The 25,488-nt window shown below is 35.4% G+C and overlaps 1 protein-coding gene across 8 annotated transcripts in view; it reads right to left on the bottom strand.

Moving 5' to 3' along the window:
• Window positions 1-25,488, bottom strand: part of LOC112055597 (polypyrimidine tract-binding protein 2) — a 594,474-nt gene that overhangs the window by 37,250 nt on the left and 531,736 nt on the right. For 6 of the 8 annotated variants that reach the window (XM_052882550.1, XM_024095781.2, XM_052882554.1 and 3 more), the window contains 3 exons: window positions 15,183-15,329; window positions 3,810-3,935; window positions 1,010-1,136 (listed from right to left, as the gene is read on the bottom strand). In XM_052882550.1, the coding sequence (XP_052738510.1) occupies window positions 1,010-1,136; window positions 3,810-3,935; window positions 15,183-15,329 (400 nt within the window). The remainder of the gene's footprint in view (window positions 1-1,009; window positions 1,137-3,809; window positions 3,936-15,182; window positions 15,330-25,488) is intronic. The other 2 variants (XM_052882551.1, XM_024095800.2) reach the window with 1 other exon arrangement.

Raw genomic sequence — 25,488 nt, 5'->3', positions numbered from 1 at the left:
GCGCCCTTGTGTTCTGAGCCTGCGTTGTGTCTGGTAAATCTATCACTACTACACGGTTGGCCGAATTTAATTTTAATGCCCACCTCGATTCGATTATTAATAGGTGTTTTACTCAATGCTATCCGGTGGGGATGAATACACGTGCTGCGGCGATAAAGGGCTTATGTCGAAATTAGATTTGGAAATTAACGTTCAGCTGTAATTAAAAGATTTACATTGGATGTAAATAATAAACATAAGTAGGTACAAAGTGTTTAATAATTGCCACATCGTTAATCTAACTATTCACCAAGATTTAGCCTCTCATGATAAAAAAAAATGTGCGTCTAATAAATTATTGAATTTAATTCGGTCTAACAATTTATGAGCGATCGGATTCATCACCGGAGGTGGTCGGTCCCTCCCCCCTGTTGGTCTATTGTAGTACCCACTTCTAATACAGCCTTTTCCGACTAGTTGGAGGGGAATGGGTATATTGGTTATATTTAAAAACATGGCAAATATCCTTTTAAAAAAATCATATCTGTGTAGCTGTATGATATCCATTTTTTTAACATGGCTAAAGTAAATACAGGGCTTCAATAGCTCAACGGTAAGAGCGGTCGAGCTCATCACCGAGGGGTGGTGGTTCTATCCCCGCCCCGTTTGTCTATTGTCGTACCCACTCCTAATACAGTCTTTCCCGACTAGTTGGAGGGGAATGGGAATATTGATCATATTTAAAAATATGGCAAATATTCTTTATGAAAAAAAAAATATAAAACTGACTGAATTAAAAGAAGAATAGTACAGAAAATTGCCACATCGCTTGGCAATACGTCTTTGCTAGTAGGGCGGTAGCTAAGCTAAGCTAAGCTGCCTACCACTAGACAAGATTTAAGTCATTCGTAAATACCAAAATATCTACAGTTAATTTTAGTTAAAAATATACTGCGGGAGAGAGGTCGATAACTACACACTGTGTATTGGTAAAATATTTAAGCATGGATTAAAGGGTCCATATACTTACTATTCTTAGTGAAGGTGACGATCTTGAGCACCTTCCCGTATCGCTGGAAGATTGAGTACAGCACGTCCAGGACTATCGGATACAGCATATGCTCAATGATGACTCGCAGCACTGTGTTTGGCCCGCCCTGAGGACAAAAGGTCCGTTAATTTCCACGAATTAATATTGTGCTTAATAAGAACAATCAAAGTTACTTTATTCACGGTATTGAGAAGAATGACCTGTATCAAGGCAGCAATGTATATTTTACAGCTTGAAGAGCCATGTCGAGTTTTAGCCGATTAGAACTAGATGTAGCCATGATAAATCTAGTATAAGCCGATTGTTTTCGAGTATATCTATGTCTAGCTGGTATCATTCCGGCCAAAACTTGGTCTAAACCCTGGTAGCTGATACTAGGTTTAGCCGACTTTTCAATTTTCTAATAAAGTATAATAATTCATTATCCTTTATAAATGCAGGCCTCTTTTGTATACAGCTGTTGCTGGCAAATGCTAAGGCCGCTTTTACTAAGTTAATGCACGCCATTGACGATCATTTATTCTCACGTTTCTACAGCACCTACGACTATAACTGACCGTGTATTGTATGTATGAAACGTCTTCGCTGCCGTTTGCGCTCCAGAAACGTGAGAATAATTGACCGTCAATGGCTGACTTAACATTTAGCGTCTTACGAGAAAAGTCAATTCATCATTCATTTATGTAAACTTTGGATAAGTAGGTACGAGTATTTATCTATCACACAAATTTAATTACCTTTCCTTAAAATCGGTTTTTATATTCGTAACCATATTAACGATGCCCGTACGAATAAGGAGCTTTTAAAGTAAAGTGTACCTATATGCTGATATTGTATCTGCAGTGAGTCCAATTATCATCATAATTATTAGCTTTAACTATCAGGCCACTATCGCTACTAGGCCTTATTATAGGAGAAGGGGAGCTTAAGAGTTTTTGTCAATAATCCGTAACATACGAGTATGTATTTCATATTAACTTCAATTATTAATGTCATGAATCTAGGTACAATACCCTGTAGTAAACGTAGGTGTTTAGTCATTACAAAAACATACCAACAGGTCGTTAAGCGAAGAAGCTTTACCTTGCGACTGTAGCACCTTGCAGGTAGTTGCCAAGTATTTAGCAGAGGTGTCTTATGCACTAGTTTGCATAATAAACAGTCTTTGCATGCTGTTCATAAGCTCTATCACTCTATGTCTTGGCCGGTATTCCCTTAGGAACTGAAATCTGATTTACGGAACGAGATTGTAATATTTAAGATGGTCCCAGTAATCAGCTTTGGTTCGGTTTTGTACTAAATAGATAATCTTCTTTGCCTCACGTCACCCTTAGGTAACGTTAATGTACGATTTAATACCTCGAATGTATGGCGGGCTATTATCTTGATATATTATGTTATTAAGAGCCTAAATCATATTTGATGCTCATTTACGGGAAGAACGGCAAAATATATTTTCGGCAAAGTGTGTTATTAAATTCTCGGGGACATTCTAGATACGTACGATATATTTCTATATAGAACATGCATTTGTAGTGCATCATTTCGTTGGGTATAGGTCTCATTAAGTGAAAAGCGTATCAGTGACCTGCTAGCAAACGGCTATACAATAAAAATTAATAGTTACATTGTTCATAGTAATAAAATTAGTTTTTAAACCTTTTACGCTTATAAGAAAATAAGATCTTTTTAGCAAAAAAAAAATTCTAAACTCAAAAGTACTGAAACGATTTTCGTGAAAATAAAATAAGGCCAAACTTAAAGTATGTACTTTTCAACAAAACAATAATTTTCAAAATGGGTAATAAATGACGAAGTTATGAGGTAACAAAAGTTGGAGGAATTGAGAACCTCCTCCTTTTGAAGTCGGTTAAAAATAAATAATAAAAACTTGGTAGAAAACGGTAAACCTCATTTCTACGATAAGCACTTGAGAAAACAGTTAGTTTGAAATTACAGATAGACACTTCCATTTTATTTATATGTATTGAAAACAACTTTCCCGGTAATAAACAGTAATAGATGATGATATTGTAACTTATTAAAACTTTGGATTAATTAGTTGACGGTCGAGGATTCGTACTTCAGAGGTTACTAATTAGGTAATAAATTATTAGTAATAGCCCTAATTATCTTCTGAGCTTTCCCTTTATTATATTTATCTGATACCTACTATTAATTATGAATGGTTTATTCTGTACATTTAGAAAAAAATGTAAGTGTGGACTATAAATTCATTCCGGTGAAGTTTTTTGTTTATATTGTTTTGTGGCGTTGTATTGAATTCGTATGAAGTTATCATTGTTAGTAGTGTGGATTGTTGGTGGGAGTCTGAAAGCTGATTGTAGTAATATAATAAGCAGCCACCAGAATTATGAATACTATACTATACTATAGATTTTATTAAAATTTATTAAAGTGAACAAATCTAACTAAATAAAAAGAAATAAATAAAATAAAAACCCAAGTTTTGATTGACATGACAATTGACAGCAAACGTCAAATCGATTACTGCATTGAAAACGTCATTTAACCGCCATTATTACCCATAGTTTTGTTGCATTTCTAGTGAGATAATGAATATTATTTCGAAAGAATTAAAATAAATTCGTAGATTTGTATAATCCAAAATAGTTAAAAAAAATATCTTCTTTTATTTCCGCCAGGGTACAATGACTGATCCTGGGCTCCATACAATTTTGGACCATCTCCTTTATATTTATTATGTCTTTGTTTAAAAGTTTAAAATAAAGCAGTGTATGAATCAATTGGTAAGTACCTCTACCTGGATTTCTGTTCCGCCATTCGCAGGTTGTAAGGCAGCGCCCGCGCCGGCCACTAGCGCCGCGCCTGCGCTGTTTGATATTACTTGCGCAGCCTGGAGTGCCGCCTGCGCCGATGCTGACTGCGAATGAAAAAGATTTATCATCAACAAAATCAAATTCACAGCCTATTTTACTAGCCCACTACAGGGCCACGGTTCCCGCCCTGTAAGAGGATATGGATAAGCTAATTAATGGACTTAGGACTATTTGACCAACAAGTATTTATAAAGAAAACATTTTTTTTTGCGAGTGTGATAGGCTATTTGAAACCGCGCGGCGTCAGATAGTCACTTATATTGGTCTGTGAAAAACAACTTTAGAACGTTATGATAGCAATGCTGGCCTATTATATATTTTGGTATTTATTATCAAAACATGACAATGACATTTTGTCAATTGATTTGATGTTTACTTTCAATTCAATTTTTGATTTTATGGCTTGCTGCTGTACCAACTGGGTACAATTTACTATGCCAATGTCGCGTGGAAGGAAGGAAGACTTTAATATATCATTAAAATAAACATCAAATCAATTGACAAAATGTCATTTACCTACTGTGTGATATCCACCAGTAAGCATCGGATGACATTTTTACATAGAATCTCAATTTCGAATATTATATCAACTGCGCATACGTCAAAGATAGTAGTAGCCTGCCGAGTTGTTCCGTATACTTCAAGAGTGTGACTGCCTGATCTTCGACATTTTTTAAAAACTATTTGTCGGTATATGTGCTGCTACTTGAAATACTCGGAAGTAAGTTTGGAGTTTCCATAAAATTCGAAATCTATCTCCGAAAAGACCGAAACGACTAATTAAGACATGTCAAAGTACCTGCATCGCATCAAACGGATTTTTAATTTTACGGTACATTCTTGCGATTCGTACTATGCGGATCAGTGGACGGACTTGAATTTCTATACAAATAATACTGCGATCCATTTGATGCGATGCATCCGATACTGATGCGGATCTGTGGACGCCTACCACAACACCTACAAGACAATCATACGTGCATTTCTATAGGAGGATTAAATCAAATACCTAGAGCACAGGCGAACATTGCACGTGGAACTATCCCTGTACGTTATAAAGCGTGTCTCGGAAAATCCTAAGCCTTCTATACAAATCATACGCTACAATAGCGACATAGGATCACGTCACAACAGTGCAACATTATTGCAGGAAATAAAGCACATTAGAGTCACGTAAAAAATAAATATGCCCACTTATCTCCCAGTAAGTCCGACCACAATAGGACGCAATACGAGTTATCTTGCGCGCACCTTGGAGTGTTCCGAGACCAGTAGATAACATTGACCGGACTCAGACAAAGGGACGTCATAAACTTATTTTGTATCGTCGGGAAATCCACTACTTTGTTAGGAAATAGGGGCTTCGAGATGACCTCTTGCTGCGTTCGAATAAAATAAACTCTTGTGATATACACACTTCTAGGGGACAGTTTTTGTTGATGTAAGTTCAAACGTTCACGTGTATTTTTTGTAAGCTGTTAATTTTTAACGATATTATCGAATCAAGCGTTTTTTGTAATTAATGGTTTAAACTCAAGTAGAAGATGATCACTACAGAACCTAAAGCACTTATAAGATAAATAAGATAAATATACTTTATTTGCACACCACAAAGACAAAAACAAGTGAAATAAAAAACAAATTAGGAAGAGATCAGCATACAAAAGGCGGCCTTATCGCTAAGTAGCGATTTCTTCCAGGCAACCTTCGGTTTAGGAAAACTTAAGGACATCAGCAGGTGGCGTAAAACAAAAATAACCATAGTATTAGTAATACACATACATACAAATAATTTACATCCTAATACATAAACAATATTACACAAATACCTACAATAATGAATAAAATACATATCAAAATATACTAATAAATACCTTATATTGAAAAGAAATAATATATACAGATCGTCTTTACTGCACCAGATAATGAGCCTTTACGGCATTTTTAAAAATGTCCAGTGTCTTTGATTGCCGTAAGTTTAAAGCTTATGCTACGTGATGATCACTTAATTTGATTAGTTTAAAAATTATATAAGTACCTCTTGGTATATTATCCATACAAGTTTTGTATCTACCATGTTCACTTTTATATTGCTCTAGTTACAAATTACCAATAGGCGTATCAAAAATTTTAAGCTATTATATTTCGTTCAATTGTAAAAGTTTATTCAAACTCTTGGGAACAGTGTATTGAATGATTTTCTATAAGTGATATTTTTTGAATGATCTTATACTATTTCCCGTCTCCTTGCGTACATATATCCAAAATTTCAGAATAGTTGGTTGAGTAGTTAAAACTTTCACACTCTGCAAGGATATCAAACAAAATGAACGTGTCAAAAACAAACTTTAAAATTCGTGGTGTCACACCAACTCTGTGGAAACTAAAAATCGTTGACGCCTTTGTAACAAAGCCGCGTTGACGTCGCCTTGGAAATTAAAAAAAGCTCCAGCCACCTGACCATTGAAATTAAGCAGAACGAGTGAAAATGACCGACACGGCACGACGTTTAAATTGGGCAAACGTGCTGTGTTAAAATAAGCCGTCATGATCGCACGAGCCGGGAACTCTTTGATCCTACATTTTCACATGGCTTTGTGCTCGACGACATGCTGACAAGCGTGCAGGCCAGACACAAAAATAAGGCTTTAACCATGTCACGGTAAGCCTGCGGTCGACGGCAAAGGCCGTAGTACAAATTCACGTTGACTTTCCCTCGCTCTCCTCTCCTCCTTGCCTTTACCCCCTTGTTTTTATGACACAATTCAATGTAACGGATTAATCAGTCTAGCAAAAATATTTTCAAACTACAAACATTACATTCATTTCATATATTCGATATGACATTAAATATTATTAGTAATTTTCAAAACATGTTGTATTTACCGAGACTTTATTACATGTGAAGTTAATGTAAAACTAAATTTAACGCTTCGATTTTACAGCAAAAAAGTTCCATCGTTTAAAAATTCAACGGGACCCTCCTAACATTTAGGTATTACAGTGTGACACGAATAATTGAAGTTAAGAGTTCTCGGATAATATTTTTCCAATACCGTCGTCGAAAGTGCAGTGGCAAACTGGGGTTATTTAAAAAGGTCTTATTCGCAGGACGTGCAATCTTTCAGCGCGGCCAGTAGCAGACGTCGAGCGACGGCGGGCGACGGCGGGCGACGGCGGGCGACGGCGGGCGACGGAGGGCGACGGAGGGCAACGGCAAGCGACGCGGCGCGACGTCGAGCGACAAAATAACTCCTTCCGCCATTGGAGACTTTTATTCAGCCACCACAAAAACCTTTTGCGTCGCATGATTGATCAAAGCCCTGCATTGAATGCACGAGATTTAAAATGCATCGGTGCTCAATAAAAGTATGAATTTCTGGTAAATGTAACCTTCGATGTTAACTCACCAACTCTCACACCTGTGCTATCGTATAAAATTGTAAAGCGAGCTTTACTTTAGTATATAGAAAATATTTTTAGTAAGTCAAATTTCATGGCGGTGCAGTGACTTAGCCGTGAAAAGGGAACATATGGACACTTACGTTCGCATTTATATCATTTCTCGTGGATGCCCGCGAATTCAGTTTTCCACTAATTCCATGGAAACCATGGCTTTTTCCAGGATGAAAAGTAGCCTATGTGTTATTCCAGAGTAAAATCTATTTCCGTTTCAAATTTCAGCCAAATCGCTTCAGTAGCCATAGCGTAAAGGAGGAACAAACATACTTACACACACACAGACACACACAAACTTTCAGCTTTATAATCTTAGTGTGATAGTATGGTTCAGTTGTTAAAACTGGATCAAGGCGGCAAATCCAGGACTGGATCATGAGGTCTTAGATTAGATTATTTGAGATCAGTATAAACTAAAACACGGCTAAGTATGTTGTACGTACACACAAGACCCATTGCGATAACAATGTCAAGTCTATCTCACTCTCTTCACCCAAATCCCTCATTATAAGTTTTAATAGCCCAAGATACAAAGAGATTGGAGTTTTGTGACATCGTATTATCTACTGCTAGTATCGTCAGATGAAATAATAGTCTCAATTTTTATGTGTGTAGCTTATAAGTTACAGTAGGTAAATACAAAAAGGTAAGATTTAATTTTACATTTTCTTCTTACTATTTAACTCAAAAAGTACTCGAACAAAATAATATATTTTATCCACGGGAATGGGAATTTCGCGGGTGAAACCACGTGGTAAACATTCCTAGAACCTTGTTCAAATTAAGTGTCGTCCATCGAAGTAGACCAATTTTCAACTTCGTTCGTCAATATTTCAAATCGTTTCTGTACCTTCGGTGTCTATTAAATGCAAACAAACGAACAATCAAATATTTCCTTTTTATAATATTGGTATAGATATATTTATGTATAGGTAGGTAAGGTACAGATCCGATTTGAAAATTTCTTTCACTGTTGGAAAGCTACACTATCCCCAGGTGCTATAGGCTATACCTAACCCCGTATTCCTAGGCGTCTTTTAGTCTATTATATTGCCGTGAGAATACAAGGATAAAATATGTCCTAAGTTAATGAGGTAAAATGGTGAAATTCTAATGGTGAAAAATTGTTTTAAATCAGTCCAGTAGTTTCAGAGCTTATTCAATTCAAATACAATAAAATACATTGTCCTCTATAAATGTTACTATAGATAATATTATTAGTAGGTATATATATTTTTCTGAGCAAGTAGAAAAACTAGTTTATTATTTGTACAAATGTTAGGTTCTTATTATTTTTTCTTGACCGATTAGGTCAAGTGCGAGTAAACATTAATATAGAATTCCACAATCAAGTAAATATTCGGTAATTCCTGCAAACAATGCCGCTTTTTTGTGTCTATTTACTGTTATTATAAGTAGAGGCTAAAACAACATTATGATCATGAATTTTTATTTCTTTCTGATACAATAACTGAATAATGTCTTGTATGTTGTTAAACATATAACCAGGGTACTCTGCTTCATACGTATTTTTTAAATAAAATAATATTAGTCATAACAATTTTTGTACATCCTTTAATATTATAAACGTGAAAGTTTGTATGGATGTTTGTTACTCTTTAACGCCGCAACTACTTAACCGATTTGGCTGAAATTTAAAACGAAGATAGATAATACCCTGGATTAACATATAGGCTACTTTTCATCCCAGAAAAATCCATGAATTCCACGCGGACGATATTACGGGCGTTCGCTAGTGACTATAGCTTGGCAACTTCATTCGTAACATTCCTGATGGTCCGCGCGGGCCGGGGCTGTGTAGCGATGAATGAACAACCCACGACTGATGCTCCTCTCTTTTCCGCACGCACGCGCAATCTTTCCCCCCGTCGTCCGCACATCATGGGAGTGCCATCAACGAACTTGCCCGACTATATTCCTCTTTCGTCCAACTTATGCTAGAAGTAGGTTATACCACGAGCTAGACTACACTAGACTTAGACTTTCCAGATTTGGGTTTGCCATTTTAACTATGGAGCTAGAGACTCCTATTTCTAAATGTGTATTTGACTCGTATTTCCTAGTTTATTTAACTCAAGAGAATATCAAAATTTAGTAACGCTTATTGATTCCTTTCCAGGTAGTGGTTTTACACGGGTCTCATAACGATTAAAATACTGCCGAGTTATCTTTACAAAAGAAAAAACTGTTGAAATCCATTAACGAGATGTCAAAAGTAAAATAATAATAGAAGATCTGTCACAGAAATCGTCACGAAAAATAAGTCCTTGATAATGTTAAGGAGACGGTCCCGCGGGGCACGAATCACATCATTATGAAATATCGTTTTGAGGACCGAGGAAATGGGAATGACAAAGAAATGTCAAAATAATGTCAGAATATTTAAAATAAATAATAATTTAACAATGTGTAGAATTTTAGATTGAAAAGTCGATAGATTAAATTCCTTTACTATGTATATTTGAAGCCGCAACAATAGCTTCATGATTAATTTGCCGGAATCAAGACTGAGAAGTTCTGAGTTCGGTCTACGCCCGCTGAAATATTATCCAGTTTTGTATGTTAACAACATAGACGTAATAAAAATTCCAGACTCCGTCTCTTAAACCAAAAATACGATGCACCCCAATTATGCCATTTCGGATATATATCTGCCTACGTACATGCCAAAGATGCACAAATCTGATATTACACTTCGCGCTTACACATCGATAGGTACTCGGCGCCATTATAGTACTCCAGTTGTTGGACAGCGACATACTGACAGTTTATTAAGTATTAGTCTATAATTAACAACAATCAGTGTAACAAATGCAATTACTGTATGGATCAACGACGTATACCGTAGGCACAATACTTGTTGGTATGGATATTGTAAGAAAATATTTCTAGGTATTTATTTATTTAAAAAAAAGTTAGACGTCTCTATGTGTTTATGTGTAGATAAAGCCTTGGTCTAAAATTATTAATTAGAAAACATAAATTACACAAGTACGAAACTATTTGAATATTTAATTGAGTAGGTAAATATATTCAAACGGGGCGTTGCCAAGGCAATGACAAATGTGCGGTAACTTCTGAAATCGCACAATGATAACAAACAGATAATAGACACCTAGTTGTATCCATTTTCAGTTTAATCATCACATTAATTAGCCATTGTATTTACTCAGAGACGCTTGTTTGCATTGTTGACAATCCGATCAAACAACTATTATACTATTGATTAATAAACAATGAGATGATTATAATCATAACTCGTGTATAATTGCCTATAATGAATTTATTTCCCCCGTTTTCGATGTTAGTGTATCAAGTTACGCAACAATCATTAATTAAGATAATTCAGGCGAAGTTTTAGTTGTGTTGAATTTTGCTACAGTTTAGCCGTTGTATTAAGTTTCAAATTAACATTTTCGCGTTAATTTCTGCAATTTTATTGACAATGTTTTAAAAAAAAACAGTTTTTGTTTTAGTTTGTATGTATTGTGTGAAAGTGTTAAGTTAGGATAGGAAAGCAAGATCAAAGAAGATAATATGGTAGTGTTTGAATGAATGATATTTTGTATCCTTATACGTATCTAATGAATATGATAAGTTCACAGCATCTAGCACATATACGAGAGCGTTTGTTCAGATAAAATGAATGATTGAAACGAAAATGAACGAAATAAATGATTACAGTATCTAATAGAGCAGGGTACTCCAGTTAAGTATTGGATCTACGGCATAAAATCTTGCCCTTCCAATGCAAATAAAAAAATCCTATACAAACATGGATACAAAGTTTTAAATACAGAATGTAAATCAATGAAACTTATCGTAAACTCATGGAATGCCACGTCAACACTTAACATTTTCGAACGATGTAGAAGAAAAAGCCAAAAAAATCTATTCTAATATTATGAAGCTAAAGAGTTTATTTGTTTGTTTGATTGAACGCGCTACTGGGAACTACTGGTCCGAATTGAAAAATCTTAGTGTTAGATATCCCATTTAACGAGGGAGGCTATAGGCTATATATTATCCCCGGGAAAGGGAACCACGCGAGTGAAACCGCGCGGCGTCAGCTACTATGTATATAAAATTCAGGCTACGTTTTCGACTACCAAATTCCTTACTAAGTAAAGTAACATAATAATGCTTTAAAATATCGCATATAATAAACATGAACATTTTCAACAAAGGAGCTTTATTACGTATACTGGATTACAATATTTCATTTATTAGACGTAAAAGCTCCATTTCAATTACTGTAATACCATATACTCACAAACATTGTTTCATTATTTATTAATATCTCAAAAATGTTTTCTTTTTCACAAGCTTATACTTTACCTTTGAATTCTTTTTGCGCGTAGTAAATATTATATTATTATTATGCAAGTAAAAGGATGTACCTACTAGACAGAATAAGTAAGTATCTGCTTTTATTTCTATACTATCCCATAAAATGGGATATTTGTATCATACCATAAATCTTAGGGAAGGAATTTAGATTCATCATGCTTCTTCGATATGGACAACAGGTTTATGGTGTAATTTTTAGCTTTCTTTCTCTTCTAAATTCTGTATTAAACTAAAAAGATAAATCTTTAAAGGAAGATTTATATTTGTATAGTTTCTTATCTCTCTGTCACTATCTATTGATGAAACCGCATTTAAATCAGTTGCATAGTTTAGATGTAAGCGTACAGACAGATGAAAGCGACCTTGTGATTACTATAACTAAAATATCGACTTTTTTTCTACAAGTTTGCCCTTGACTACAATCTCATCCTGACGGTAAGTGATGATGTAATCTAAGATGGAAGCGGGCTAACTTGTTAGGAGTAGGATGAAATCCACACTCCTTTCGGTTTCTACACGACATCGTACCGGAATGCTAAATCGCTTGGCGGTACGTCTTTGTCGGTAGGGTGGTAACTTGCCAGCTAGACCTGGACCAATTAAGAAAACCTCAATCGGCCCAGCCGGGGATCGAACCCAATGCCTCTTGTAAGTGAAACTCTAATAACTCCACTAATAAATAAATCAAGCAGATTGAGCTGCCAAAGAGGCTGCAATTGGTTCCAGACAAACAGACGGACTTTAATTATAATGTTCGTTATGCATTAAGCAACATTGGTCTACATAGATCAACCCTTCACTAGGTAGATGGAGTATGTAGCTGTCACCTAGTGAGCTTTAATATCATCAGAGTTATACTAAATTTAATTTTTAGCAATAACAATTTTTTAAAAAATAACTTTATATATTTGACCCAAACACAAACATTGTAGTTTTAAAGTGAAATAGTAAATAAAGTTCGGGATAAATAGACAGAAGTTTAAAATTCATGATTTATTTTGGGTCCTCAAATAAACAACCTTAATAGAAAGTGTTTATAAAGTCCCCGGGACTAAATTTTAAAAGCTTTTAGTTATTAATTATTAAAAGTAATTATTCATCGTGAAGCCAACCACGGGGGCCATTGAGCGGCTCTCTCGATTATTTCAAGTAAATGTTATGAGACAACAAAATAATTGAAGGGTATTTTCTATAGGTTTCGCGGATAAACGAATCTAATTTAGCTTTTTAATTAATCCATTCATTCGCGTCTTGTTGCCGGTTTTATCGATTTACTTTAAGAAAGGGGGTGATAGAAATATCTTGGGTTACTTAACTTTATTTTAATATACTTTGTCAATTTAATGAGATTGTTTGTGCCAAAATATTAGCAGTAATCAGCACAAATATTTATGGTATAGTACTAGTATTTTTTTTTTTATTCTTTACAAGTTAGCCCTTGACTACAATCTAACCTGATGGTAAGTGATAATGCAATATTAGATGGAAGCGTGTTAACTTGTTAGGAGGAGGATGAAAATCCACACTCCTTTCGGTTGCTACACGACATCGTACCGGAACGCTTAATTGCTTGGCGGTACGTCTTTGACGGTAAGGTGGTAACTAACCACGGCCGAAGCCAGCCAGATCTGGATCAATTAAGAAAACTTCAATCGGTCCAGCCGGGGATCGAACCCAGGACCTCCGTCATATAAATTCCACTGCGCATATCACTGCGCCACGGAGGCCGTCAAAAAACGAGTAGTTCAGAATTCTTTCAATAAAAATAACATGTTCGACTTAATGTTATTTAGTTTACTTATCTAAACCAGCTACACTTAAATCTTTATAGCGAGTAAAAAACGGTATCCAATTAGGTACTACATTTTTGCAGTAAGGTAATAAGAGTTAGAAAAAAGTGCCCGTATGAAAACGTCGGGCACTAGTAAAAGGGTTAATCATATTTTTTCACTGCAGCTGTGAGACGTTGAAAGAAGGCGTTAATTTTATACAAGCTGACCGGACTTAGTAAAAAGGGATTCCGAATGAAAATTTGCAAATTATACCTACTATATCCGTTTTGGTTATAAACATGTAAAGAAAAGTTTAGCTGTTAATATTAAAACATTTATTTGACTTTTATTAAGTTCAAAATAATAATTAATTTGTCTGAAAACAATTATTTATCAGTATAATTTTTAGTCTTGGAAACTATGTTTTGTTTCGGGTATGACCATAAATAAAATAAGGTTGCCCAGAATAATAAATAGTTGGCGTTTGATAAACACAAACAATTAAATGAACACAAATAAGATTTCCACGGTGTATCAATTATAGATGCGAAAGTTGAAATATTTGTTACGCAATCACGATTTAATGAGAGAATTGATCTTGGCAAAAATTTTACAAAAATATATAGTCTAGAATAAAACTAAGGGTATTCTTTATCACAACACAGGACAGGAATGGGATTTACGCGATTAAAGTTGTGGGGCACAGGCAATGAGTATAGGTATAGATGATATATTAAAAAGGTCATTAAGAAAAATATAAACAACACAGCGTTGTGTAAATACATACAATTAAATAACGCAACTCAGTTCGAGGGCCCACACATTGTGTTAATTAAATACATTATTATGTATATTGTAGGCTCTCGATTCCCTTTACAAAGATTATATTAATTGGTCGAGTGCATTGCTGGCCGCAGAGGGGTTTCCCCATTGGCAACGGCTTTAATACCCCATCGCATATTACTCTGAACTCTGTAATCCTTCTGTATTTGTAACAAAGCTAATTGAACTATCGTTACGTAATTAGTGATAGTGCTATTCGAATTCAATATCGTAAATGTTTCAACAACATAATATACAGTATACCTACTCGAAATTAATACATTAATGTACCCAATGCACATTGTGTAGTTGATTGTCGAACCTGTCGACATTTGTTACTTTTTAGTTAGTAAATGTACGAAATATTCAAATACTTTAAAATTAACACACTTTTAGAAAAAAAAACTAGCTACAAAAAGCTATGGAAGCGCGTCTTGACTTACTTAATTTGGCACTTAAGTAGCTCTGATTTTTTAAATATTCCAAGCGTAAACAAAGGTATAAAAAAAATCAATAAGGTATTTGACTCGTATTAAATTTATTATAAATAATATAAAGTGCGTATTTTATCTATTTTTCCAAACATCAAAAACACTGTCGGCCATTCGTAACATTAACCTAACGTTTTAGTAAACATACGTCGAACTAGATGATGTCCGATAGCGTTCCGGCACGATGTCGTGTAGAAACCGAAAGTGGTGTGGATTTTCATCCTACTCTTAACAAATTAGCCCGCTTTCATATTAGATCGGTTTCATCATCACTTGTAAATTACGTAAATTAATAATAAGGCTAACTTGAAAATTAAAAAAAAATTACATTTGAATAATAAAGTACGCAATAAGCGGATATCAAAAGGTAACGTACCGCATTGCTGTGAGTTTGATCGGTCTTCAGTTCCTTGTGGTTGGAGAACTGAACGTAGACGGCGCGACCGCGTAGCTGCGCTACGCAACCGCCAAAGTACGCCACCATCGCCACTGCCGATATTTCTTCCGCCATCTCCAGGAACGCCTGAAGCGATCAAAAATGTTTCAACGTACGTCAAATATAAGCACACACAGAAGTAGAGACAGTAGTAGAAATAGTAAGAGAGAGACTTCTTTCGAGCTGATTCTACTACTAGGAACACACAAATTTAATAAAAAAGTATCAGTCATTATGTTAACGACGCGAGTTTACACGTGTAGATTTAGTTTGTGTAGTGTAGTGAAAAGTAGCCTATGTGCATTCAGATGTGTTCAGACGTGATATTCCACGCGGTTTTACCCGCGTGGTTCCCGTTCCTGTAGGAATACGGGAATAATATTATATAGCATATAGCCTTTCTCGATAAATGGGCTATCTAACACAGAAATAAACAAATCGGACCAAGTAGTTCCTGAGAATAGCGCGTTTAATCAATCAAACAAACAAACTCATCAGCTTTATAATATTAGTATGGATTTAATTATCATTTACTTTTTCTGCATGATCAAGTAATCAGGCAGTAGCTGACCCCTTTAATTATTAATAGTCTAAAAATAAATAAAACTAAACAAATAATAAATAATTGCAAATGAATTGGTAGCCCATTTAAATTACAATGTACTTTAGAAATTAGTGAATATGAAAATAAATGATTCCAAGGAAAGTATGTGGTAAAATGCTGAGTAGCCTTTTTCTAGGTTATGCCACATATTGCAGGGCATTCTTCTTCTATTGCTTCAATGTTTGGCAAGGTCAGTTAAGCTGTATAATAATTTAGAATTTAATAATGTGGCATTACTTAAAAATAAAGATCTTTCTTTCTTTCTTTCTAAATTGTAAAGGAGTCATTATTACGAAGCAAGTTCATATCATGATATGACCCCCCACTAGATGGACCGAGGATATCAAGCGAATTGCAGGGAGCCGCTGGATGCTGGCGGCTCGAGATCGTTGTGCTTGAAGGTCCATGCAAGAGGCCTATGTCCAGCAGTGGACGTCTATCGGGTGATAAGGTAAGTTCATATAATCTATAAAAATAATACCCAATTTAATGCCAAATAATGAAACTAAAATTATCCAACAGACTGCACTTCTAGAGTTAAATTTAAACTAATTTTCAAGTTTATCTTATAATTAAACTTTATTTAATCGAGATTGCACCTGAGTTATAGCTTAGCAAGGAAACGTCTACTCATCTATACTTAAGTCCAAGTTCTCAGAATTTGAACTTCGTTAAATCAAACATCTGGCTGCGTCATCTTAACTTTAGGGTGTGGGTGTTACGGATGAGGTAAAACTTTAACAGAGATATTTAAAAAATAAAATTATATTTAACTAGTAGACGCCTTGCGGTTTCACCCGCGTTGTTCATGTTCCCGTGAGAATACGGGGATAAATCATAGCATATGACACTTACAAATAACGTGGCTTTCTATTGGTAAGAGAATTTCTAAAATCGGTTCAGTAGATCCAGACAAAACAATCACACAACAAAACAACTTTATCCCTCTAAAATTATTAGTATATATTGGTAAAATAAAAATTCTAATTCCCGACTCCTTTAGACCGTTTGTTGAACGTGCTTAAGAATAAAACAAACATACAATCATATGCTCGGAAAACATTACTTTTCTTTGGCAGTCGGGTCAAAAGGTATCGTCAATACCGTACCATGGCATAAAATAATAACATGAAAAACAAAGTTTTACGATTTAAAACACCCGTAAAACTACGCGTAGCTTGATAATAACAGAAAAAAAAAGTTTGAAAACGTACCGTACGTTTTAGAAATAGAGAAATTCACACACGCAGAGAATTAAGAAAATTCTCTGGTATGCAGGTTTCCTCATGATGTTTTTTCACTGTATGCACACAACTGAAAAGTTGGAGGTGCATGCCCTGGATTAGTAGGTACTTATACTAATTAGTAGGTATTTTAAATAAATGATTTATATATTATGACTAGCAGACGGCACGCAGTTTCACCCGCGTGGTTCCTGTTCCCGAAGTAATACGGGCATAACATAGAGCCTTCCTCGATAAATGGGCTATCTAACACTGAAAGAATTTTTCAAATCGGACCAGTAGTTCCTGAGATTGGCGAGCTCAAAAAACAAGCAAATTCTTCAGTTTTATAATATTAGTATAGATAAAAAAAATACAAGTGACAAGTGTGCCTATTAATAAACAGTTACTGATATATTATCTGCAAGTGGACAAGTAATAAACATGATCTTACGGATATTTATGATAAAAAGCTCCAATGCTCGAAATATAAATAACAATTCACAGACCGAATACAAAGGAGGAACATAAATTGGGTAGCTACTGGGTCTACTACGACAACTATCACCTAATCTAATCGAATCGGGAGTCGGGTACTAAAATATATGGGAATGAAAGATGACGCGTCGAGAGGTCTCGCTCCGCGTATGTCGTACCCATATATTTTATTCCACGCGACGGTAGGTGTCATCTAATTTACTGGGATGATTGGTATCTAGTTATAGACCGCAAATGTAACGATCATTTTATTTTCTTTAAATTTATTACTACTATTCTAAAGAACATTTTTTTAGTTTTCCCTTTTGCTATTGGTAAAAATTTCGCATACAAGCATCGAGTATATAATCCTCTCAGTTTTCAAGTACGAGTATGTATTACGTAGTGGAATGAACAATAAATTTATACGTAAACAGTCTTGTTTAAAGCCACTTAACTTGTGTTTAAATGAACTTAACAAAAAGTCACATTTTTCACTTTGAAGTCATGGCTATTTATATTGCTTCACTTCCAGCCTCAATAATAATGTACTATTTTGTTAAGATACAATTAGCTGGTTTAGATTCAGATATCATCTGATAGTGAGTACACATATTATAGAAAACACCTGAAAAGTATTTCTCCAATGAGAGAATAAATAATAACATACTTAAACAATTCACTGTCTAGCCTGAAAGTAAGTTATAGTACGAGTAGCTTTTATTATAGGTAAAATATAAACACAGAGGCTGAACAACACCCTGCTATTATAACACAAATATTCCAGATGTGGGAATCGAACCCACGGCCGTGAATGCAGACAACAGCGTCTACCCACTACACCACGCGCCCGTGAGAGAAGAATGAAGCTTTTATCAAATACGGAGACTATAAGCTCTCAACAATAACACAGTGCACATTTATAAATATCCTAGAGCGATTACCTAAATGCACTTATAACATAAACTGGGGAGAGCGGAAACACTATTTTACGTTTGATAGTGAACATGACGTAAACCGTTTATGAATTTCCAGGTATTTCGTGCACAATTGCGAATGAATACACCGCTAAGCGATGTTAGCATAGCGTGCCGGTAACAAGGTTTTGTCTGTGGCACCCATGGCCCGCAATTAATCGGCTCTGATGGACCCGCCATACATAAACCCAGTGCCCAAACAACATGGCAGACGTCCCGCATGCCCGCCGGAGTCCGCCTCGTGCGCCGCAAATGCGTTATGATTTCCATGATCATTTTAAAGGGAAAATTTAGCACGCCCGCGTCCTATTTCACGTGCTCACAATTCAAGACCGCAGGATCCTGCTTTTGGCATTTGAACATGGCGGACCAACGTGCAAAATACACCGGCACAAACCCGTGTAGTAAGCCGCAAATTAAATAGAATTTGTCTGCTGCTAATTAAAAAACAAATACATGGTGGTGAAAAGCGGGCGGAACTGGGAAATTTAAACAGACTGTACTGCCTGTGATAATTATGCAAATAAGACACCTTCAGTAAATAACACAGGAACATGTTGACTTTTTTTGCTATTTGCTCCCTTTTATCTACTAAGTTAATTAAACCAAGAAAACTTAAAGTAACAGCTTACACTACAGGTCTCGACTAAATAAATAAAAATTTTGTACATTTCCAGAATCGTCTGCTTTAAGTAATACCTTATGTACCTTCTGAGTTCAGTATACCTTGTCTAATATACAAAAGAACCAATAAAAAAGAGGTGCTAGGTACACCTCTTTTAAAGCAGCAGTTAATAGTTTAAGGAAAAATCCTATTAAGTCTTCAGATACGAGTACATGTATTAACGTGAAGTAAAGTGTGTAAGGCATCTACAATTTGTACACTGTACAATGTACATACAGTTATTAATATTATAAAGCTGAAGAGTTTGTTTGTTGGTTTGGTTACACGCGCTAATTTCAGGATCTACTGGTCCCATTTGAAAAATTCTTTCAGTGTTAGATAGCCCATTTATCGAGAAGGGCTATAGGCTGGAGAAAAGATATATATATCCCCTACGGGAACGGTAACCAGGCGGGTGAAACGGCGCGGCATCAGCTAGTACAGCTATAAAATATAAAATGAAAATTGGTGAATCTAATAAAAAAAATAAACACTGAACTTTTCGTGTCCGAATAAAATTGCCTTTGATATTATAAATTGAATTGATTCATAAATCAGATCAAAAGTTAACCAGAGTGAGGGCGCACAAATTAATGGGAACATGGCTGCCACGCAACGGTCGCTCATAAAATAGTGTCAACGGCTCTTCGTTTTAATCACCGAGAGTGGAAGCGATTGTCCGCACCCATTCACATCGATGTTTGCCCACCTCTCGACAGATGCCGCCTTTGTAACTGGACGCGCCGGGCTTTGGTTACCGTCCACTGCGATACTTTTCAGCATTCTCTTAGAATACATCAAAGTATCGGGACCTGTTCAGCTTTAGAGTGCTTTATGTATCGATCACAGGGTGCTTGGGAATATTTCCCATAACTCTGGGGTTAAGTTTCAGCACAAAAAGTATTAAAAATTAATAACCAAAGTCGCATAATACAGAAAATATAAATTATGACATCTTATACTTTTTAAGTACAATAAGATAAGAAATCTGTAATAGGTTCAATTCTAAAATAGGTTCTGGTTAAATTCTAAAATAGGTTCAATTTTGTACACTGATTATACATATTTTGAAAAATTTGTTAGAGGACAATATGCATACAATACTGAAGTTAATTTTTTTTTAATTTGTCTGTCTATCCGTGTTTTTGTTGACCGGGCATAACCAACATGGTGTTCTAAAATGAATATTTACGGAGTAAAACATATTTCTTTTGTAAATAGATCTTAAATTGTGCTCTTAAATCGCATCCTTGTATTAAGACCTAGCCAAACTTTATACATTGATAAATATCACGAAGTAGCTTACTAGTGCAGTGCGGAGTGCCAGTTGCAATGTCTCGTCGATATCGACAGTATTACCACTTTACATATTATAAAATGCAAGGATAGATAAAGGCGTGTTACATGGATAGTCGGAATTATTTGAATTACTTTGTATGAAAACATAAAAAGTTTTTTTTAGTTAAAAAAAAAGTTAGTTATGCAGTTTGGCTCCTATTAGTGGACTTGTCAACACATTGAAGTTATGGGAAATACTCCCGAGCACCCTGTACATGCGCACGAGATAATGCGGAACGTAACAAAGATTGTAAAGAGACCCTAATAAATTATTTAATGAAAATTTGCTAGAGGCTAATAAAATAAAAACGTAGTCCATTATAAGACTCAAAGAGCTCGGATTTGAACGAAGCGAGGCGACCCCCCATCAAGGACGAAAATAATAACAGCGATGACGTGACAAGACAACACTAAAGATATGAAGGTAAAAGCACATTTAAATTTCATTGTGCTTGCACTCTGACGACGGAAATGAAAAGATACAGAAAATTTCATAACAAAACAGCAAGCTTGTGACCGTTCATAAAAAAGGGATTCGACTTGTTTCTGTAGCTGGAGGAGAGATTGTTTTTCTTCACGCCACGATATATACGGATGTCATACAGGCTATTTATTAGATGGGATAACATTGTCGCAGCGTCTGTCCTACTGCCTGCACGTAATAAGATTTCTTTTTTTTTATTATTTCACTTCCCGGCTGTAAACTAACTCATTTTTAATTTGTCGGCGACTCGTAAATTCCGGTTTGCACGTGCTTCGGAGCCTGTCTCAACGTAAAACAGGCAATAAAACTGCTGTATGTCGTCTTATACTTGTTCGGACATCCTCCTCTACCATACGATTGCTTTATGGTCATATCTTCGAATAGCTAGATGTGTTGTTTAATGCTTTTGTTTATATTATTGGTTTTGTTAATGTCTTGTTTTAAAAGGTATATTTAATGATAATTTAATTTTTTATTAGAGCCATATTGGATTAATTTATAATACTAGCTGACGCCGCGCGGTTTCATCCGCGAGGTTCCCGTTCCCGTAGAAATACCGGGGTAGTATATAGCCTTCCTCGATGAATGGGCTATCTAACTCTGATATGATTTTTCAAATTGGACTGAGATAAGCGCGTTCAATCAAACAAACAAACTCTTCAGCTTCATAATATTAGTATAGATTACTGCAAAATTGGAAAAAAAAAAAATATTTATAGGTAACTGGTAGAAAATCCATTATGTTTTTTCTAAACAAACAATAGTACCATAATGGGCATAGGCAGTATATCGCGTTGTCACATTATTTTATAGAACCTACTCATATCTTCAAAATAAGATAAAAACAATATACAAGTGAGCGCCGTGGTATTCATAACCCAAATTGAAATTTATTTTCAACGTTGCCACCCCTTGAATTCCGCTAAGTAGAATTTTGATGGAAATTCGCATTCGGGCTAATTTATTATAATTTCAGCGCAAAAAGTATAAATTAATAACCAGAGTCGCATAATACAGAAAATATAAATTGTGACATTTTATACTTTTTATTATAAACAATACGACAAGAAATCTGTAACAGGTTCAATTCTGTACAATGATGATATTTAAAAAAAAAATTGTTGGAGGACATAGGTAATAGATTATACAATCAATACTGTAACAAAAACTTTTTGTTTTTAATTTTTCTGTCTGTCCGTATTTTTGTGGACCGGGCATAACTACTGAAACTACTGAGTGAATTCAAACGAAACCTGGAACAATTTGGAATCTTAATACGAAGGAGGTTTTATGATACTTTTTATCGCGAAAATAAAATCAGAAGGCGGTCCTTAATTTTTCAACTTACATTTGTAAAAACTGGCATACGTACAACCAAAATATTCCGAAAATTGAATATTTTTCAAAATTCTACCCCTAAAAGGTTAAAAACGTGTTTTTAATATAAGTCGTTCATGTTTCGAGTTATGTTTTTGTAAAATGATAAGGAGACTTTTTACTATTTATAAAACATGTGACAATATTAATTTTACTCGAACGAAGTCCAGTGCGTCCGCGAGATATTAGAATAAATCATTAAATTTTGTTAGGAAAGTGAATTTCCTCTTTTCTACACATTTTCCAGTTTATACATAATTTACATAATCTGCTTGCTACTACCCTCTAACATCGTGTATAAAAGAGCACAGATTTTTGAAAATACTTAGGAGCTTAAAGATTCCAAGAGAGATATCTGTAAGCGTTTGCTTCAAAGTCGATTGAAAGATTCGCAGCTTAAGCTGAATAAACTTCACTAATGTCCGCTAATACTGAGCTTCATTTTGCGAAACTTTTACCGATTGAGTTTAACGCCTGCCCAGCGATTTCCAAGGCAAGAAGGGATTAGAACTTAAACGTGCCTTTTTTGTACGTGGACTTGCTTTTAACGTATTTTACTTTTGATGTATATATACTATAATAATGAAATTGCAATATACTGCTTTAATCCTCCTATTTTAAAATTGCAATTTTTGTTTGAAGTAAATAATCAATATTTGCCGGTACAGGTACGAGTAGATAAAGTCCAAGAATTGCTCAATAAAATCTGAGAAAAATAAGATCCCTTTGCTCAATAAAATAAAAGAAAAGAAGTCGTTCAACAGTATTTTTTCGTGTTCGGATGTAATTGGATGATTGCAAAAATATTGATTTGGATGCACTTAATCGTACTTTTAGGTTACAAAGCGTGACCTAGAGGGCCTATAGGTAATATAAAACGGGAAATAAGTAGGTAGAGGCCGGTGCTACAATGGTTAGCGGCCTATTTGTGGACGAGACCGCGCCGCCCACTTGTTGTACTTCCGCTTCAGCCTCGTCCATTGTGAGGAGTGGTGTTACATGACCGAGTTCGCTTATTAAAAGCCTATGCGTATTGTGTTTGTTACACTCGAATGACAACTTTTTCACATTCTATCCATTTTATTTACATGTTACAGAAACTATACTTCAACAGTTCAAATATTTTTGAAGCTATTAATTCAGCCATTAAGTCAGAAAACTACTTAGGGCTCCCGCATACGGGCCACCGACCACAACCACAAGACGCCGCTACCGGCATATTTCCTGTAGTTTTCATCTATACTAATATTATAAAGCTAAAGAGTTTGTTTGTTTGATTGAACGCACTAACCTCAGGAACTTCTGGTCCGATTTGATAAATTCTTTCAGTGTTAGATAGCCCATTTATCGAGGAAGGCTATAGGCTATAATATCCCCGTATTCCTACGGGAACGGGAACCACGCGAGTGAAACCGCGCGGCGTCAGCTAGTACATTATATATGGACTCGCCGCACACGGCTGACGCCGGTGGCCGCCACACACTACAATAAAATTGTAGCTGCTCGCTTCTTGTGGCTCGCACCGGCCACTAAACGCGTACACAAAATGCTGCAACATGCCACTGGCCCGATTATGATACTGCATATATGGTTTAAAAAAGTATCAGCCACTGATCACAAGTGTCGATCACCGGCCACAAGTGGCTGTCGCGCGCTTCAGCTACTTTTGTGGTCCCTTCTTGCTTCTTAGCGGCGTTTGTGGCTGTGTGGTTCGTGTGCGGCGACACTTAGAAATTCAATAAGATTTCTTTGTGCATTTTACGTAAACTTGTCGAAAACTTTCATCACTGAACCGGTTCGGCTGTTTGTACTTGCATCACTTAAGGCGACTGCTTATGCCCAAGAACCTTGAACAATAAACCCATGTTTTGATGGGAATCGTTATCGTAATACGACAACGACAACGAGTAAGTTATTTAACTTATTCAAAATTAAACAGGTATTATTTGTAACCTTTCTTTATGTGTAAGTTTCACGTCCAATGGATAAGGCAAAATGTGTTTTTAAGGGTTTAACGCATGTAAAAATAACCTAAATCAGTTTTAATCACAAGTTTCTGATTAATTTGAAGTCAATATTTGTAATGTAGGTATGTTAGTTATGAATATAATATAGCAAGAACGTCGTAACGAATGTAACGAAAACAAATCTTCTATAATATAACAAAACATGCCACAGGCGTATGTAATTTTTACAAATCCAATAGCATAATTCTCGTGAGCAGAAAGCGAACATAAGTGCCGGAGTCGTTGCAAAATAGTCGTCAAAACTTTCTTCGAACGTAAAGTAATATAGAACAGAAGTTTAAGCGATTTGTTCATTATTTATGCACCAGATAGCCGGGCTCAATGGATATTGCAAAGAAGAAAATAATATTTGCACTTTATCCAATGTTAGTTTGAAACTGCTAACTGTAGTTGAGTGCCTATTGTTGTTTGTCAACTCTAGAGCGGCAAGCTGAGCAAGGTGCCAATGAGATAAGAGCGATATAATGTAAAAAATATAAACTATAAACTTTTGCCAGTGTGATAAGTTATAAGTTGTTTGTTGTTATAATGTACACAATCTCCCGTTAAAGTTTGCTTAAACGGGGCAATTCAAGTAGATGTAATAAGTCGATATTATCGTATGCAACTACCTATAGATGGAGGAGTCAAGAAGGAGATTTTGAGACTCGCAACCAAAAAAAATTCAGAAATATGTAACATACACGTCTTAGTGTGTATGTAAAAGTGTTAATTATTATATAAAAAGTGTGTGTTTCTGACCTGAACATCTGACGAATTCAGCATGTTATAAAAAGTTAAAAGGGGTTGTTCTAAGGGTTTTGAACAAAGTTTCAAAATAAAAACCTTGTATTTCTTTTCTGGAGTTACGACCGCGGTTTTAGTTTGAAGAAAGTAACAAAATAACAAAAAAATATATTTTCCGATTAAACCTAAATAATAAAATTATTCTTCCTATTACCTAATCTACTAAATCTGTATAATTGTAGTAGGTCTCGCGATGCTCGAGTACGTAAACGTTTAGCATCATGGGCTCCCATACATTGCATTGCACTGTCAAACCTTATTATTTCAGACCCCAACTGATCACAATGAA

This window comes from Bicyclus anynana, chromosome 7 (genome assembly GCF_947172395.1).
Source record: "Bicyclus anynana chromosome 7, ilBicAnyn1.1, whole genome shotgun sequence".
NCBI classification, from domain to species: domain Eukaryota; kingdom Metazoa; phylum Arthropoda; class Insecta; order Lepidoptera; family Nymphalidae; genus Bicyclus; species Bicyclus anynana.
This window is presented reverse-complemented; position numbering and strand designations above follow the sequence as displayed.